The sequence below is a fragment of the Rhinopithecus roxellana genome, chromosome 1 (genome assembly GCF_007565055.1).
Source record: "Rhinopithecus roxellana isolate Shanxi Qingling chromosome 1, ASM756505v1, whole genome shotgun sequence".
Classification (NCBI taxonomy): Eukaryota; Metazoa; Chordata; class Mammalia; order Primates; family Cercopithecidae; genus Rhinopithecus; species Rhinopithecus roxellana.
In genome coordinates, this window is record NC_044549.1 from 34,107,500 (window position 1) to 34,126,106 (window position 18,607).

An 18,607-nucleotide genomic window follows, 5' to 3' on the forward strand; every position below is an offset into this window, starting at 1 on the left:
TACACATAGACATAAAGTATGGAATGATAGACATTGGACACTTGGAAGGGTGGGAGGGTGGGAAGAGGGTGAGGGATGAGAAATTACCTAATGGGTACAATGTACACTGCTGGGTGATGGTTACACTAGCACAATATATCCATGTAACAACATTTCACTTTGTTATCCATGTAACAAAATTGCACTTATACCCCCTAAATCTACAAAATTTTTTTAAAAATGTTAAATAAAAGGTGAGCAATGAGCATTTTTTTTAAAAAGTGGAGCATGTCTTTAGGTCTTAAAGGATGTTGATCTATAAGCCAAAAAGGTGGCATTGCCACTGCATTAAATCAGGCATCCAGTGAATGGCTTTTGGAAGAAAAGTTTCATGACCCCTGACTCCTGAATTACTGCATGATTGGTATATGCCACGTTGCTTTTGCACATTATCTTATTAACTTTTTAAAATAGCTCATCAAAATATTACCATTCTTATTTTCACAAAGTATAAACTGAGGCTCAAAGATACTAAGTAACTCACTCAAGGTGATCTTCTGTGAAGGGTAGAAGAGCCTCAGAAGCCAAGCCTTATGGTTCTTCAGTACCTCATCCTTGAGCTCCAGTGCTGTCACTTAGCAGACAAGCTTTGTCTGTAATAAAATTTGAGATGAGACCTAAAGCCCTTATGTGATAGAACATCAGGAAGGGTTTTGATAACTTATCAAAATGGGGCCAGTAACACTCTCTGGGTGGTAAAGATTAAAAGTGTTGATGGATATGAAGCAACCAGCCATGGGCTCAGCACATCATAGGAGCTGGGTAAAACTAGGTGCCTTTCCCACATCTCTGCTCTCATACCCCCTGCCCTTCTCATGCCCTTTTCTTGATCTTCTTAGGCCTGAACCTTTCCTCTTTCTCACTCCATAACTTTCTTATTTCTCTCTTTGCCATTCCTCTTTGCCTGCCTCCTTCTACCCAGTCTCCAACTCAGGGCCATGGTGATGGTGGCACAGGCATGGTCTCATCCTAGATTAGATTCTCCTGCAGCCCGGTGGCTATAGGAAGACTGAAGCCACAAGCTTAGTTTGGTGTTCATTTTGGAAGATGAGATGAGAAGGAAAACAAAAGAAGCTTCTGGAATGGAACCTCAAGGCACAGGAGCATCTGCAGGGACACAGCTTTCTGTCCTTAAAGCACTTAGAACCTCATTGACATTCAGCTCCCCTCCAGGATTTCCCACACTGATGTGGGGACCTTTTGGTTTTGAAAAATAAAGGTCACATTTACAGTCCTTTCCCCCCAGGTTCCACCATTAATAACAGTGTGTCTCTCTGTGTGTGCCATACATGTCCTTGGTCAGGCTAATGTTCTTTCTCAATCCTAGATTTCTAATTTGACCAAACCCTTCAATCCAGCAAACATTGAAAAAGCACCTACAATGTGCCAAGGCTTTTCTAGGTGCTAGGGTTACCAAGATAAATTTGACACTCCTTTGCCTGCAATGAATTTATAGTCTGGGGTCAGAAGAAAGAGATAAGAGGTATATGACAGACAGATGCACGATCAAAACCCAGAAATCTCTGTAGAAATGTTATATGAGGTGTGTGAGATGCTACGGGAACCGGAATGAGGAGCAGCCACAGAAGGCTTCATAAGAGGTGACATTTGAGGTAAGATTTAAAGATAATTAGGAGTTCCATGCGTGGAATGAAGGGAGAAGGGAAAGGTGGTTCCGGTGGAAGGAACAGAGAGTATGGAAATGCGGCCTCCCCAGATTTTAGGGCTTACGGGAGGCAGACACAGGAAAGGTTGATTGGAACCCAGTTGTAAAATGCCTGGAGGGCTTTGCATTGGAATTTGAACTTTATTTAATCATACTCAGATGGGGAGCAATCAAAGATGTATCTGTTCACTTATTCTCTTTTTTTTTTTTAAACTGAACTCCAAGTAGGGAAAAAAAAATCATAATTCTTCCAAATTTTTAACTCAGCTGCTTTTTAGAATGTTTCAGGCCTCACCCAGATACTCACTTGCTTTTTATGAAATGGGATCTATATTACTTTTCTCATCTTTTAAACATTTATTTTCATGTTGCTACTTGAGCTTTATAATTATAATTTTAATAGCTACATAATAGTCCATCAGTTATTATGCCATAATTTACAGAAAGCAGCATGGTTAGAGTGAAAAGAACCAAGGGTTTTAGGATCAGGCAGACCTGGTTCAAATCCTCACCCTGAGATTTACCATCAATGTGATCTTGGACAAGATTTTAATCACTCTGAACTTCAGTTTCCTAATCTATAAAATGGGTTGACCATACACACACCCTACAGGGCTACTGTGAGAATATAAAATTCGATGAATTATGACTATGGCCTATAGGAAGTGCTTGCTCAAGGAATAGTAGCTTCCCAGTTACCTTTTACTGTTTGGTTGAGCTTAATATTTTAGAAAGAAGGTAGATGGCAATGTAGAGGCTGATTAGATGGAGAGAAGAGAGTGCCTGAGAGCTAGTTTGAGGGCTCTAGACCAGTGCCGTTCAATAAATTAGGCACTCGCCCATGTGGCTGTTGAGCATCTGAAATGTGACTAGTCTAAATTGAATGTGCAGTAAATACAAAATATACACTAGATTTGGAAGACAGCATAAAACAAAGTGTAAAATATCTCAATTTGTATCTTGATTACATGTTGAAATTATAATATTTTGGATATATCATGTTAAAAGACATTAAAATATCTTCATCTGTTTTTTTTTTTTTTTTTTTTAACATGGGTACTAGAAAATTTAAAATTACATAGGGGGCTGGAATTATATTTCTGTTGGACAACACTGCTCATGGCAGAGGTAGAGTCCATACAACTGATTAGATACTGGGGCGGAGAACCAGGGAGAAGCAGGAGACAAGATGACTCCAAGGTTGGGCAGCCAAGTAGGTAGCAAATCTTTTCATGGCTTTAGGGAGGATAGGAGAGTAGATGAGTTTATGTCTGTAGAAGCGGTTTATTCATGGATGTCCTCTGAGCAGTGATGTAAAAGGCAAGGATTTGGTTTTAGACTAGAGTAACTGTCCCTGCCTTCCTTATGAGTTGACCATTCAGGCTCCTTCCATGTCACATACTGTACACGCTTTCATTCCTGCACAGACTTGTTAGGGATACTTTTTCCCACCCCTGTATGCTCACAGCCCACATGGCGGGCTTGTCACCAGGTTCAGAGCATACTTGGTGCCCAGAGGCTTCTGGAGTGAAATATTACTGACCAATGTGCTCTTTGCAGGGAAGGTTGGGAAGAGCTTGGCTGCTCCGTGGTGCCCCCAGAGTGCTCCAAGACTAGCTGTCAGAGAGCTCCAGATATCTCTGCTTGTCATTTTGTGGAGCTCTCCTCTGTAACCCATGAAATATGCTGAGTCACAGTAACCCAGAGTCGGACTGTATAGAAAAAAGAAATTGCAGGGAAGGCTTCCACAGGGAGGGTAACTGTTCGCAAAGTCCCATTAGGCCCAGCTCGGTTGTGTGTCTCCACCTACTCTGGCTTTTCTAAGATTCCAGAAGTCATCAGAGAGTTCATACCGAGGACCAAGGAGCTGAGGCTGGCTTCTGGATAGCATTTCAGATAACCACATGATACTTAGGTTTGAGAGCCAGGAATTGAAATTGTACCTGGCCTCTGAAATAGCCAGTGTACCATTCCCTGCAGGATTGTTGGGATATAGGGCCTTGGGTTGAGCTAGGAAACTAGAGATTGATGATGCATCTCAGCAGTGGATGAGAACAGGGGATGTGGAATATATCAAACTTGGAAGACAAAAAACAACAACAAGCACAGTGTCTGCCTTGATTTTAGCAGTTTCAGCTGACTTAGCCTACCTGGCTTTGGTACTGGAGGAGGGGATAACAAAGGACACCTATGAAATACTTGCACCACTCTGGCAGGGTTATTGCTGCACCTACAGTAGGAGCCTTTTGCTTCTCCTAAAGCCATTTTCATCTCCCCTAGCCCTGACTGTGGTTGTCAGGTAGCGTTCCAAGTTGTTTGTCACCAGTAGTAAAACTCTAGGAGCACGTATTCATTCAGGAACCATTTATTGAGCTCCTTCTGTGTGTTAGAAATACCATAGGATTAAAGTTTCAACTATAGGGAAATACATGAAAGTTCTTTTAATTTTCCTTTTTTTCTATCCTGATTTAAATTTGTGATTTTTTACAATCACAGAACTTTAGGTTTTACAACTTATGAAAACTATCCTTGGAGGAATTCTATCGTATCTTGGTTATGAATTTTATTTTTGCTGCAAAGATGGGAGAAATTTACCGTTTCCTTCCTACATTCCCTGCCCCTCTCTCCCTTTTGAGCACTGGTGGGGAAGATGCCCTTAGACCTCAGGTATCCCCAAGCCTGACTTCCAGCAGATATACTTGTGGCAAGGCCCAGCCTACTGGACAGCCCACTCCTGTAATGCAGAGAGGCCTCTTATGCCCTTAGCTTGGCTGTGGCAGACCACAACTGTCACCTCCTCCTCAGTCAGAGCCAGACGAACCAGAGGAGGAAATGGGTCAAACTTGGCAGGCTGGTGCATCCTCTGCCCCTACAGGGGTTGATTTCTAAAGTGGTTTCATTCTAGCACCACATCTGTGACTTCTGAAGGCCACTGGAGAGCTGAGAATTGGCCACAGGCCAGGAATGTAGGTGTCACTGGCCTTGATGACCTTGTGTTGACTGGGATTGAGATGGGGCTGGGGTGAGATTCAGGAGAGAGAATGTCAGAAATACCTAGGCATAGGTGGCTAAGTAAATATGAAGGTTTCTGTCCCCGAAGGCCCTGATGGGTGGGTGCTCTTCCAGAGACCACACTCACCCAGCTATACTCCCTTACATGTGTGCACAGACTCAAACCTGCACACATCTGCACACACAACACCAAGTGTTCTTGGCCCTGTGTGGATGCTGCACCCCTCTCCCCCTCTGTTCTCCCGGGAACTCCTACTTCTCACTTCTCCCCACCCCCGCAACGCCACCATGGCAGTCCTCACACCTAACCCCAAAGTCCAGCCTTTCCACCAGCCCCAGCCTCTCTAGATTAGAGCTCTCTGGGGACCAGGACCTTTTGAAAGGAAGAAAGAAAGAAAAAAAGGAGAAAAAACAGAAAGAAAGTGGGAAACAGAAGAATGAAACCGGGAAGGGGCAGTGGTGCCTTGAGCTATCTCACTGCATTACAATGAATATGGACTCTATTAAGCTCCGTTCTGCCTGTTAGTGTTTCCCGGGGCAACACAGCCCCCATATGGCAAGCATGCAGCAGATTAGGGTAGGCCCCAGGGCCGCATTGAAGGCCAGTGGCTTGACTGGCAGTTGAACCCCCTCCCCACCTCCCCCTACTCCTCACACTTGACACTGCTTGTGTTTATCTAAAGCAAGGAGGGGGGGCCATTTGAAAGGTTTTTGTCCTGGCTCAGAGAAGAGAGAGGAGGAGGCTGGAAGCAGGGTGGAGAGAGGGAGGTTGAGGGAGGAAGGAGGGTGGAGGTGGGGTAGAAAGGGGAGAGGCGAGAAAGGAAGGCTTCATAAATATGCAAGAGGAACTGTGAATGAAGAGAGAGAAATAAAGCAGATGGAATTCGTGTTAAAGAACAGCACAATCACCCTGTTTTGAGCCCTCCAAAAACAAAACAAAAAAAAGAGAACGGCCTTCTAGGAGTGTAGGAGCTACGTTTATCCAATTAGCAGGGTTGTCAAATTGAATTTATATGGAACAGAGGTGGGGGAATTGAGCCAAGAGTGTAGAAGAAAGGAAGTGGTTTTCCTTTTCTTTCAGTTTTCCAGTTTAGCAATAAAGCCCCTCACACCATGGGTAGATTTGTAGATTTTTTTTTTTAAATCTCTTAAAAGAAATGAGGTCATTTTGGGGAAGGAGTATGAATGACAAAACTCCCCAGTAACTTTTTCCTCCAGTGCTGGAGTTGGGAGAGGATTAGACGTGTTTTACCAAAAGCTCAATGGGCAAATCAAGAGATAAGACCCCTTCTCCTTGACTGAGATGGCAGAGGTGGCTTCTCTCTATGGGGGGTTCCTCCCTGAGGAAAGATGCTCTATCCTGGCTCCTTCCCTTTCTGCTTGCCTTGATGGTGAGTGGAAATAGGCTCTGTTTGTTAGCACCTTGTTATAAATTCTGGGTTCAGTGAGAGGAACCCAGGTTTTGCTCAACTCCCCAAAATGCCACTTTGATTATATATTCCCATGCTCAAAAACCATCATTAACTCCTCTCCTTCTGTGGTATGAATTTTAAACTCTTTTCTCTGGTCTTCCACAGTAAGACCCAATCTCAGTGTCCTACCTTGTCTCTTTTCTTTCTTCTGGGTAACTCTCCAAAGTGGGGTGCAAGTACCAAGGGGAAAAAATATAAGCAATTCTGTTGATTGCTTATATAAGCAGTAAGATAACAGTAGAGATTCCCTTAATGTTTTTTCTACCTAAAAAAGGAATAGGAAAGAAATTCAGCTTTGCTAATATTTAATATAGGGGTTGGCAGTGGCGCATTCGGTCTGTGCATTAGGCTGTCATGTGTCACAACAATGTCCCAGGCATCTCCATGGGTAAACGGCCTGACAGTGTGGAGGCCTCACTCGTCCATTCACTCCCCAGTTTTCCTGTTCTCCCTTAAGTGGATTTACAGATTATATTATTTAGTTTAACTAAATTAACTCTCACAAAAGGACAAGTGGCTTAAAGAGATTGCTACAAAGAAACTGGGTTGAAGAGAAGGCTGATAATCCAAGCACATGCAAACAGGAAGAAAACAGCAGAGTTGACCCTTTTCAAGTCACAGGAGGGAGTAAAAACAATGATAATGGAATCACTTCTGATGAGAAGTCAACAAAATAATTAACAGTCAAGCAGACTATTTGAAAGAGATTACACCCATATCATTAGCGATGATACTAATCCTAAATAGGCGTTCTGCCTTAAGGTATTAGCTAATGATATTTTAAGACAATCATGGTTAAGGAGTTATTAAAATATGGTTTCATTTTTACCTACTCTTTTTAACATTTTAGTTCTGCAGTACATGTATTTATAAGTAAAGAAGTATGCACATATTAGGGATGTTTGCCCAGAATATTTCACTCAGGTGGTCATAGAATTAGGGAAGTTTGGAGACCACTGTTAGAGATAAAGCCAACTGCTTGGCACACCACCCTCACCACCCTGCAAACACAAGACTAGCTTTCCCACCAGGTCAGTATCACCTTCCTGCTGTGCCCTCATCCCCCTTGCTTGTACATACCTCAAGAGAGGCCCAGTTTCAAATCCTATTTCCAGGACACCTTCCCTTAAGACCTGAACTGAAAACTCTCTTCTGCCTCTGCTCTCATTTGCCACTTCACATTGGTGACTAAACTGATCAGTGAACGTATTAAAGAATGCTAAAGCTGTTACAGGAGAATAATCACAAAATGTCAGTGGTTATGTGCAACAAGGGTTTATTTCTTCTTATGTCACATCTTGAGCTAATTGCTTGGATCTTATAGCTAGCTGTGCTTTCTGAACCATGTGACATATGGTCACCAGACTGGTGAGGCAAAGATGGAAGCAGCTGTCAATCTCTTAACCGCCATGGCCCAGTAGTGACATGTGAAATTCACTTACCCATGTTCATTGGCCAGCACTAGTCACATGGCCCTAAGCTCACTGCAGAGGAGGCTAGGAAATGAAGAGGAGCTTGTGGATATTTGCTGGGTGCTAGTGGATTTATGTCCCAAATATTGCTTTAAGCTCCTAAGGACTAAATCCATTTTCTAGTACTCAGAGTACCTTGCATATTGTGTTGTATGTGGTAGAGTATAGCAATATTTTTTCTTCCCAATAATATTAATAATTAAAAGTCAAGGCACACATCGTTTGTTCATAGAAGACTCATTCACAAAATTTGGATGAGGAATAAGGTAAAATACAGTTAGAGGCTGGCTAGAGCGTGACTCATACTTAAAAACATAAAACCATTGTTTTTTTCTCTCCTATTTGACATCAGAGTGTTCTGGGTAAATGTTCTAGATATTAGTCTGGAACTGTGCTGTCTAATGGGGCAACCACTAGCTCTATATGGCTATTTAAATTAAATTTAAAGAGAATTAAAACTTCAGTGTCTTCGTCACATTAGCCACATTTTGAGAATTTAATAGCCCTGAGTGGCTAGTAGTTATCTAGTGCTTTAGACAGCACAAATATAGAACATTTCCATCACTGCAGAAAATTCTACGGAAGGGGCTTGTGCAATGAACAGTAGGAGATGTTTATAGATTAGAATGTGGATGATGAAAGGATAAAAATGATCACACAAAGTTACTGTTATAGACAATGATCCAGGTAACATTATTCTTATGTATAAGGAAGTAAATTCAGAAACATTCTAAAATTGGCTTTGAAACCGTTTCTAGCCAGTTGGTTAATGTGGCTCCAGAAACAATTTGCTAGGAGGTAGTGTTAAGATAGTAAAAGGAGCACTGGACTAGGAGTGAGAAGACCTGGCTTGTAGCCCTAAGTCTCCTTTCTGAATTAGCTGGGAGACCTTCTACAAATCACTTAGACTCATTCAGCCTTGACAACATTAGAGTAACACATTAGGTGTTACTCTAGGATACTTTTTTATTTTCTCTCAAGTCCCTCCGAATAAAAAGACAAAAATTTTTTTTAATTAGGTCTGTGTGTCAAGTACAACTTTTTAAGTAAAAATGACCTTTGTTTTTTGTATATATTTAAAGGTATACAACCTGATGTTTTGATAAGCTTTCTTTCTTTTTTTTAAAGATAGAGTCTTGCTCTGTTGCCCAGGCTGTAATGCAGTGCAATGCCTGTCATAGCTCACTGCAACCGCAAACTCCTGGACTCAAGTGATACTCCTACCTCAGCCTCCTCAGTAAACCTTTCTTAATTCCTTCTCCTAAGTCTATCTAAACTCACATATTCAGCCCTCTGAAAACTAAATTCATTTATTTCCCCAATATTTGCCTCAATGCCTCTCTTCTGTGCAGGGGTACTACCCTCTTACTTGAGATAGGGGGCTGCCAACACTTGCACCCCAGACACTTGGCATCACCTTCTAGGAGCAAAGCTTTCTCTTTTAAGACAATTGGGAGGCCGGGCGCGGTGGCTCAAGCCTGTAATCCCAGCACTTTGGGAGGCCGAGACGGGCGGATCACGAGGTCAGGAGATCGAGACCATCCTGGCTAACACGGTGAAACCCCGTCTCTACTAAAAATACAAAAACTAGCCGGGCGAGGTGGCGGGCACCTGTAGTCCCAGCTACTCCGGAGGCTGAGGCAGGAGAATGGCGTAAACCCGGGAGGCGGAGCTTGCAGTGAGCTGAGATCCGGCCACTGCACTCCAGTCCGGGCGACAGAGCGAGACTCCGCCTCAAAAAAAAAAAAAAAAAAAAAAAAAAAAAGAAAGAAAGACAATTGGGAAAGGTGATTCTTACTCTACAAAATTGGGAGCATGCAAAAAGAAAAGTAACTTGGAGCAGGATTTTTTTCTTTTTCATGTAGCTAGTCCCTCTCAACCAATGGAACAAAAGACTTTGTCAGATCGTATTCTTGCCACTAGAAAAATGTTTTTAAGAAAGTCTCTTTGTGCTATCTGCTACATCACACTCTCTCCTATTCAGCTCACCTTTGTTATCGGTCTTAGGACATGCAAAGGGCATGTTTTGTGTTTTAGATCATAGAAGCTTCCCTTTCTGAGACAGCTGCCGTGCCTTGGCATGGGTGTCCGGGGGATGAGCTGGCGGCTTTTTATGTGGTGTTGTCTCACTCTTGGTCCAGTTAGTCAGCCAGCCCTCTTGGGAGGAAGTGGAGCTGGCCTCCTCCTGATGATGATCGACTCTCAGTTGTTTGTAATTTTCTCAAAAAATAAATACTCTGAGGCTACAGTTTCTCAGGATTGGTCTTAACCCCAGAGTGTGTTTTGTTGTTGTTGTGTTTGGAAAGTTTCAGAAACATCTGTTTGAAAGAGATTATTTCAGTGGAGAACATGTATGTCAGCAGTTAAATGTCTCAGACCCATTTTCTTTCTTTTCTTGTGTGTCCAAATAACCCTTTAAACTGTCAAGTACCTAGGCCTCAATGAGGAATCAAATGATTTTGATATTTTTTTCTTGATTTCTTCCCTTTTTCTCAGAAAATGCCTAAGGAAAATAAGAAGGGATCTAGATATATTTTGCATTGCCAAGAAAAATAATAGGCCTTACTGTTGCCTTCACCCAACTTTGAAATTGTACTTTGTTCATTTCATAATGGGACAACGTTATACTGCAATTAGGTTCTCTAGCTTAAGCCTTACTTGCCTTTTTTCCCTGAACATTAAAATAAAGTTCTCAGATAACTGAAACTTCTAGAATTATCTTTCTAAACCTAACTCACTAGGTAACTTGGTTCAAAAAGTAACTCACTTTTCCCAGATACTAAATAAAATACATCATACTTCCAGTGACCAAGCCCCCACCGTTCCCCAAACATAGTCATATTTTTTGGTCATAGTTCTGCTTTTACATGAATGAGACCCCACGCATCCTGTTTTGGGGTCCTTAAAATGGTACTTCTTACAACTCTGTTGTGGGGATTAATGGGTTAACTCCATTCTCCCTCTCTGGATACCTGCACCTTCTCACTCCCTGGCACTCTCAATTCTTTTCTCCTTGTTGTTTTTGAAAGCAGGATGGTGGCTGGCAGCAGCAACAGGATCCGTTTCCATTTTGAACCTTATAAATTAGGGAGGTGCAGAAGTAACAGGAATTGTTTGGCTGCTCCTCGTTAAGCAGGAGGGGGTCTGGGCTGAATTTCCTCAGTAAAATCTTTGTTGCTTTTACAACCCAAACACCTTTGTAGCCACACAGTACTCAGATAAGAAACAACCCTCCCATTCCTCTTTGTCTGCTTGTCCTCTTTTGCCCTTCATTACTTTATGTTCATTTTCTGTCTCCCTACCTCCCTTCTACCCTTTCTTCCTCCCTCCCTTCCTTCGCTCCTTGGGGCATGGAAGGAACATTTGCTCTCAATTTCCTTAAGGGGCTGGGGAAATTGGGGCATGACTTGAACAAGCTAGTTCCCTAAAATCCCATAACTGGGAACTCATGCAATGATCTATATAAATACCTTATCTCAGTGGGGAAAAACAAATTAGAAAAGTAAAGCAAGTATCTGGAAAATTGAGAGGAAACCAAAAGCTTACTTTTCAGTGTAAATTTTCCCTCTAGAAATCACTGTTAAAATGCCCCACTGTTCTACATCAACTCTGTTTGCTAAACACCTACTGGGTACAGAGCCCTGATAGGGGGAAAAATGGGAAAAAGGCTACTATTGTGATTAAAAGCACAGAGTTTTGGAATCAGCCCAAACTGGGTTTCAATCCAGGTCTACTGTTATGCGATCCTGGGCAAGTTAACTTCTGGAACTCAATTTTCTCACCTGTAAAATGGGGATATAGTCCTTGCCTTACAAGGTTGATGAGAAGGTTAAAGGAAATACGTTGTATAAGAGCTTAGTGAGTTCCTGGAGTAGCGGCAGGCACCCCCAGCTCTCCACCACCACAGCCCCTCCCATTTGTACTCACATCTTTGCAGCTTTCATGAATTTTACTTTGCCAATAATATGACCCTTTGATTTACTGGATTGTTTGAAAAAGAGCGAAAGCTCTCTCTCTACACCAACGGGAAATTATCTTAACTTGCTAGGAAATGACTTTTGAAAAACTTGTTTAAAAATGTTCTTTCAAATCCCTTTTAGAAAATGTCCCCTTGTCCTATCCCAGAGTAGTCCTGAAGTCTTGTGAAACCTCTGATGTCGAAGTCATGGGCAAATGGAGGAAATATGAACCATTGGGAAAGAACTCTTGGAAAACATTCTGAGCATCCACAGAATGCTAGGGGCTGGGGCCCTCCATCTGGTTGGAAAGGGTGCTCATTGAGCAGTGTGGATATGGCCCTCTTCACTCCCTCAGCAGCCAGGCGGAAAGCCAAAGGACTACAGGTCTTGGGAAACGGAAAGGTTTAGGTTAATCCCAAGCACTTCCCAACACAGAGCAACAGTCCCCTGTGTCAGGCATGTCGGGTGACTCCTGTTTCTTACAGCAGTCTCTGCGGGCAGCCTGAACTCCAGGACTGGCCAGCACAACACATCTCTCAGTTGAGAAGCTTAACTACTTCTCCAGAGTTTTAAATGGTGACTGTAAATCTTTGAGAGAGTCTCTGGTTAGGTAGATTGATCTAGAAGAGTTAATGTTTTGAATGTATGTCACACTTCTAGAAATATACTATTAATATTGCCACAGGTGAATGATCCACTGTGCAGATCACTGGAATGTTGCCTTCAATGTTATCCAAACTCATTTCAATGCCTCCCCGCCTAATAAGGCTGTTGATACCCCGTCCTTGTTTGTTAATGTTCTATAAACCCATCAATGAAAAGCACAGAAGCAAAATCTTGGTTTTGGCTGTGACAGAAGAGAGTGTGTGTGTGTGTGTGTGTGTGTGTGTGTGTGTGTTAGAATATACACTTGCCCATGTGATTTTGATAAATCATGTAAGGACCATAGCTTAAGAAAGACATTAAAAAACTGCCTTCTGGAACAGGAGATGCTACTGTTCTAGGCAGAGAGGGTGGCTGATAGCTGAGGTGTGTTGTCAGATGGCTGGAGGTGCAGTGTGGTCTGAGCCTCAAAGCAATGTTGTTCTGGGTGGAGATACAACTTGGGTAATCAAGAGTGCAGATTTTGTAGAGACGGAAAAGTTCAAAATTTCTAGCACCAGGAGCAGAGAGAAGTAGGAGCTAGTGAGTGAAGTGAAAACAAGGCTCTGTGCCCTGAGAAAGTGAGGGATCTTGGCTGGCTTATGACTTTGGGCTGTGTTTGTACCTGTGGGAGTAGATGTTATGGACAAGCTGAGGAGAGTTAGGGTGATTGCAGGAATAAAAGGGAGTTTACAGGCATATAGGCATAGAGCTGGGGTGAGGAAAATCAGAGCAGGAAATATTTCATGAGTCACTGAGACTCTAGGATTCATTCACTAAGTAGCATTCCCTGCAAGGGCATTCAGTATGCATCACACACACGGCACTGCTGTTCCACAATAGTCTGCACTAACCACATGGCAGGGCACATGGCTGTGACCAGCTGGCCTTTTGCAAGCAAACGGTAAGAATAATCTCATCTGTTCTAGCATCTGTGCCAGATAGTCACTGTCCTGTGCCATGGATATGGCTGCAGGCCTCAGCCTCTCTGTATCCACTGCCCCTCATCCTTGTTGCTGTCCATCCACTGGGCAAAACTCCAGCATTCTTACTACAATAAAATCACCTTCTAGCTAGAGAAAGAGCTCAAGGAGGCAACTTATAAGAAGCTTCTTTTAGATGAGAAATGGCATGATAGTGTTCTTTGGTCTTCCAGCAGCATGACCAGGTCTCTACTTTGAATGTTGCCAACAGGGAACAAGGGACAAAGCCAGGCCCCGTGGCCGCCACAGGTGCACCCCAGGCATCCTCATCATGGCCATTGCTCTCCCTTTCTCTCTTACAACAGAGTGTTGCCGGGGACAGCAGTATCTCTTTATGTGACCCTGGCGGCTTATGGAACGTTGGCTTCAGACCTTTGTGATACACCATGCTGCGTGGGACAATGACGGCGTGGAGAGGAACAAGGCTTGAGGTCACACTGGCTTGCCTCCTCTTAGCCACAGCAGGCTGCTTTGCTGACTTGAGTGAGTGCTTTCCTTCCCTTTCCCTGGCCTTACAGTCAAATGGAAACATTCCACATTCTACAATAACTCTTTAAAAAGGCCTTCTTTACCTGGATTTCAAAGAACACTTGATTCCCATTGGCCATCAGGGACACAAGAATACAAGATGAGACATGATCCCAGCAACATCATATTGGTTATAGTTTGGTATTTGACTCATTTCAAAGCTATACCAGAGGAGGAGGAGGAGGAGGAGAAGTAATAATAACTGCTTTTTGTTGTGCACTTACTGTACAATGTCATGGCAGGCAATTTACACGTATCGTTTGCAAGCCTCATGACAACCTTGTGAGATAAGCAATATTAGCTTCATTTTACAGATAAGAAACTGACACTTCACAAGGCTAGAGTCATGTGGCTCAGAAGTAGTGGCACTGGGATCAGACTCAGGTCTGTCCAAACGCAAAGCCCAAGCTCTTGCCTTTGCTATACATTCTCACTCCACATCTACATCTACTCTCTGGGAACAAAGGCAGGTTGGGAAATGGACAAGAGCAGTAGAGTCGCAGAAAGACCAACTTCTCTGGTGACCACTTCTGGAAGACTTCCTGGGTACAACGCTTCTAAAAACGTGATGTTGTTTTCTTGGGGGCATCAGTTCATTGCTGCATCCCTGTTCTTCCTGCAGATGAGGTCCCTCAGGTCACCGTCCAGCCTGCATCCACCGTCCAGAAGCCCGGAGGCACTGTGATCCTGGGCTGCGTGGTGGAGCCCCCAAGGATGAATGTAACCTGGCGCCTGAATGGGAAGGAGCTGAATGGCTCAGATGATGCTCTGGGTGTCCTCATCACCCACGGGACCCTCGTCATCACTGCCCTTAACAACCACACTGTGGGACGGTACCAGTGTGTCGCCTGGATGCCTGTGGGGGCTGTGGCCAGCGTGCCAGCCACTGTGACACTAGCCAGTGAGTCTGCTCCTTTGCCTCCCTGCCATGGTGCAGTCCCTCCTCGTCTCTTCCCACCCTGAAGCCCCCACCATTCATGCTGCCTCTTGTTAGTCTTAGCATAAATGGTCCTTAACTGCTGAAATGTCAAATCAGAACGGTAGCTGCCTAGTAATGCCCAGTCATGGGGGACCCTTGTGCCCTTGGAAAACCTCACTGCAAGTAGAGGCTGTATCTGGAGTGAGTGTCTACAGAGAGGGGAATTGGTCAGTGCTCTTGACATGGCAGAACTGTTCCCTGGACCCTGGAGCAGGGCCATGCCGTGCCGTCCTACTTGGTCATCTGTGGCTGTAGGTGCACTGTCCCAACTGCTCATGCCCCTTCCAGTCCCCTCCCTCCATTCTCACCACAGTTACAGTCGGAGCAGGGAGAGACAGGACACCAAGAGACATGGGCAGGGCCATATGTAGTGTGGACAGAGCCCACACAGCCCAGACTTGGCCCTCTGTCTCTCTGTGAGAGGCAAGCATAGTCCAAAGGCCTGGAATATAAATACTAGAACATAATGAAAAGGAAACTGTGTGGCAGAGGGATAAAGGTATACAGAGAAAAGAAACAATAAAGAGATGAGGTGACAGTTTGGACCAAGGAAAATGCCAAGAGAAGACTTCACACTACCTTTTCTTTTTCCGGTTTTGCCATTCTTTTATTCATGTTGTTACACTCAGTATAGGGTAGTTTATTAAAATCATTATGTCTGTAGACATTCTATTTGTGATATAGAAATTGTGTTATCTCTGACTGCTATTTTTTCCTACTATGTGACAAAGAACATAGGTCCTCAGACCAACATGTGGAAACCAAGGGCCAAATGGCTTCTAAGGTCCCTCCCAACTGAATAATTCCGGTAGATTCCATTTCCATACACTCACTGATGGATTGTCCTCATGGCTGCTCTTATTTCTTTTATGCTTGTGAAAGGCGTAGTTTTTACAAAATTACTTGAGTGTGTATTATAAAGATTCAACAGAGCAAAGTAAAGGCCAAGTGACTTCGCATAGTCATAGCTGGTAAGGAGGAGCCTTACCAAGACAGGTGTTTCTAGTTGCCATTATACTTATTCTACCTTACGAGGACCCATTGTATGAGGCTAGATGGAAGTGAGTAAATAGACGTCCTACCATTGCATATGACTGCCACTTGGTGTGCTGTGTTCCAGGCACAACACATATACTATGATGTTCTACCCATTGTATGTATGGGCGCATGAGACGTGATGGATTCAACACACCACTGAAGGCTGGAGAGCACCCCGATACCCATTCTTATATGCTGAGCCTGTGGCCAGGAAACTTAAAGAACTGCCTCCAGTTTGGCCCCTTGCCTGGTGCCTGAGGTGTAGAAAATAGGGAAACTTGTTGAGACTTTAATGGTATTTGGATTTAAACTTTGAGAAGATTTCCAGGGCTTGTTCCCTCATGACTCAGCAGCACCTCCTTATCCCTGAAAGCCCTGCTTTGGGCGTCCACATCGCCATCATCATCATCATCATCACCCTTGTGGATGGCGTGCTTCCAGGAGGTTGGCAGTGCTGCATCATGGGGCTTACCTAAGGCAGCAAACTTTTGAAATGCCCCTCTATCCAAGGCAGCTGGGTTCCCTGGGGTGTGTGAAGCTTGAGTCCCAGGAGGAGGGTAGGGAGGGATGGAGAAGCAGTAACGGAATGGAGGAAAGCCCCTATGTGCCCTCCGGTCCCCAGATCCCTGGAGGAGCTTCACTCTATGGGTCAGTGGAATGGAGGCTACCAGGATTCCTCTTTTCTTGGGAAAGTCAAGCAGCCCTGCCCTTTACTCAGAGGGAAGGCAGAGTGTGTCCTCAGCTGTCTCCCTGAGGAGCCAGGCTGACACTGGGCTGCATCTCGGAGCCCCCCATCACAATGGAGCCACTCCTCTTTGTGGCAGAAGGAGCACCCATGGAATCTGAGTGTGCGGCCTCTGGGAAGCAGCCTGTGAGTGCTCAGGGAAGGAGGAGGCCTTCACTTCCAGCTGTGCTTGTTGGGCGGGGGCTGCTCTGAGGCTTGGGTGAGGAAGATAGACAGTGCAGAGGTAGGTCATCTCATCAAGTCAAGAAGAGCTGAGGTCAGAACTACATTTCCTATCATTGTACCCTTCCCACCTCCACTTTCATATTTTCACATTGTAATTGCATTATAGAATGTTTAGGATATATAGAAAATAATCTCTCCTAAGCCTGCTATCTTCATATAACCACCATCATTTTGGAGTATGCCCTTCCAGTCTTTGTCCCTCTTCATGTTTTTATATTGTGATGATACAACAAATATACAAGTTCTTTTCTCTCTCTTAAGCATTCTCCATTGGCCATATGGCCATGTTTACTTTTTTATTGAGTATAAAATGCATACAAGGCCTGGCACATAGAGATCAGAGATAATTATTACAATATGGCTTACACCTGTAATCCTAGCACTTTGGGAGTCTGAAGCAGGAGGATCATTTGAGTTCAGGATTTTGAGACCAGCCTAGGAGCAAAAATTAAAAAAAAAAAAAAAAGAAATAGCCAGACATGGTGGCGTGCACTTGTATTGCTAGCTGTCTCGGAGGTGGGAGGACTGCTTGAGCCCAGGAGGCCAAGGCTGGGGTGAGCAAGCCTCTTACAAATGTGATGTGTCTCCAAAGAAACAAATAAATAAAATGCATACAGTAAAGTACACAAAGTGTACTAATCTTAAGTGAACAACTGATACACTTTCATGTATGTCCATCCATGTAACCATCTCCCACATCCCCTCATCCCCCTTCCTAGTTAATCCACCCTCCCAGCCCCTGTCAGTACTTATGATCGTAATTACTAATGGTCCTAGAACATCTACCAGAATTCTACCCTTTTCCTGTTGCTGGGCAATTAGGGCGCTTCCAGTTGTTGATTATTACAAATGAGATGTGCCTTTTAGCAGTGCGTGTGCCCTTAAAGAGTGACACTGCTCATCCAACAGGGAGGTTTTATCTGCAAATGGGCAGCACAAGGCTGTGGAGGCTCAAGACCATAACCATTCATTTGGCCTAATTAGGAGCCAGGCTGAACCTTTTATTGTTTGGGAGAGGGAAAATTGGAGAGTGGAAGATTTATCTTGGTGCCCTCCTTCTGCTTCAAGGTGTATCTGTGTGAGGAGAGACAATTTATTGGCCTTCATTTTAAGAATATTCCTGGCCGCTTCTTTCTCTGGTGCTTGAGGGGATCTGTGGTTGGCAGAAAGGACAAAGGGAAGTGTTTGGTTGCAACCCAAGAAGGCACAGTGGGAGAAGAAGGGGCTTGTGCAGAAGCCGAGCTGGGCTTATTTGAAAGCCAAGAACTATTGGCTTGTCATTTAGACATGAATCAGAAGGCGAAATGTTTGGGCCTGACTAGAAAGAAGAAGTGCTGAAAGTTGAGAGAGCAGGCATGGGGGGCTGTGTCATGGAAAAGAGGGAGTTGGTGGAGTGGAACTGCAAAGCTTGCAGGAGGCAGCGACGAGGTGGCAGGCAGGCGGGTGGGGGCAAGTGAAAGGGGTGCTGTCTTTGGGTTAATGCCATTGGGGGATCTGGCCCAGACGCAGCAGTAGATTAAGTTTCTGAAAGCACATTCCTGAGCAGAATAGGGGCTGTGTTTTGCTGGTTGGCTGATGTATGAGGGAGGCCAAGTGGTAGATGGGATTACCAAAGGCACGATCTGCATTTAGAGGAAAGACTGGGCAGCGGCTTGCCGGTGCACACACATGCACACCCACACACACTCAGCATGGTAGGCTTCCTTTTCCTCTGGCCTCTTCTCCATGCTTTCTCATGTTCATCTTTGCACAAAGCAGTTGCTGTCTGGCCTACTTGGCAAGATGCTGCCTCCTGCATCCAGCCTCTAGAAATCCCTGGGAGCTATAGGTCATGGGGCCTAGGACCA

At 44.2% G+C, this 18,607-nt stretch overlaps 1 protein-coding gene across 7 annotated transcripts in view; it reads left to right on the top strand.

Annotated features, from left to right (window-relative positions):
- The window catches only part of BOC (BOC cell adhesion associated, oncogene regulated), a 253,113-nt gene that overhangs the window by 201,740 nt on the left and 32,766 nt on the right, over positions 1 to 18,607 (top strand). For all 7 annotated transcript variants that reach the window (XM_030941125.1, XM_030941100.1, XM_030941106.1 and 4 more), the window contains 2 exons: positions 13,551 to 13,728; positions 14,396 to 14,674. In XM_030941125.1, the coding sequence (XP_030796985.1) occupies positions 13,632 to 13,728; positions 14,396 to 14,674 (376 nt within the window). In that variant the 5' untranslated portion in view covers positions 13,551 to 13,631. The remainder of the gene's footprint in view (positions 1 to 13,550; positions 13,729 to 14,395; positions 14,675 to 18,607) is intronic.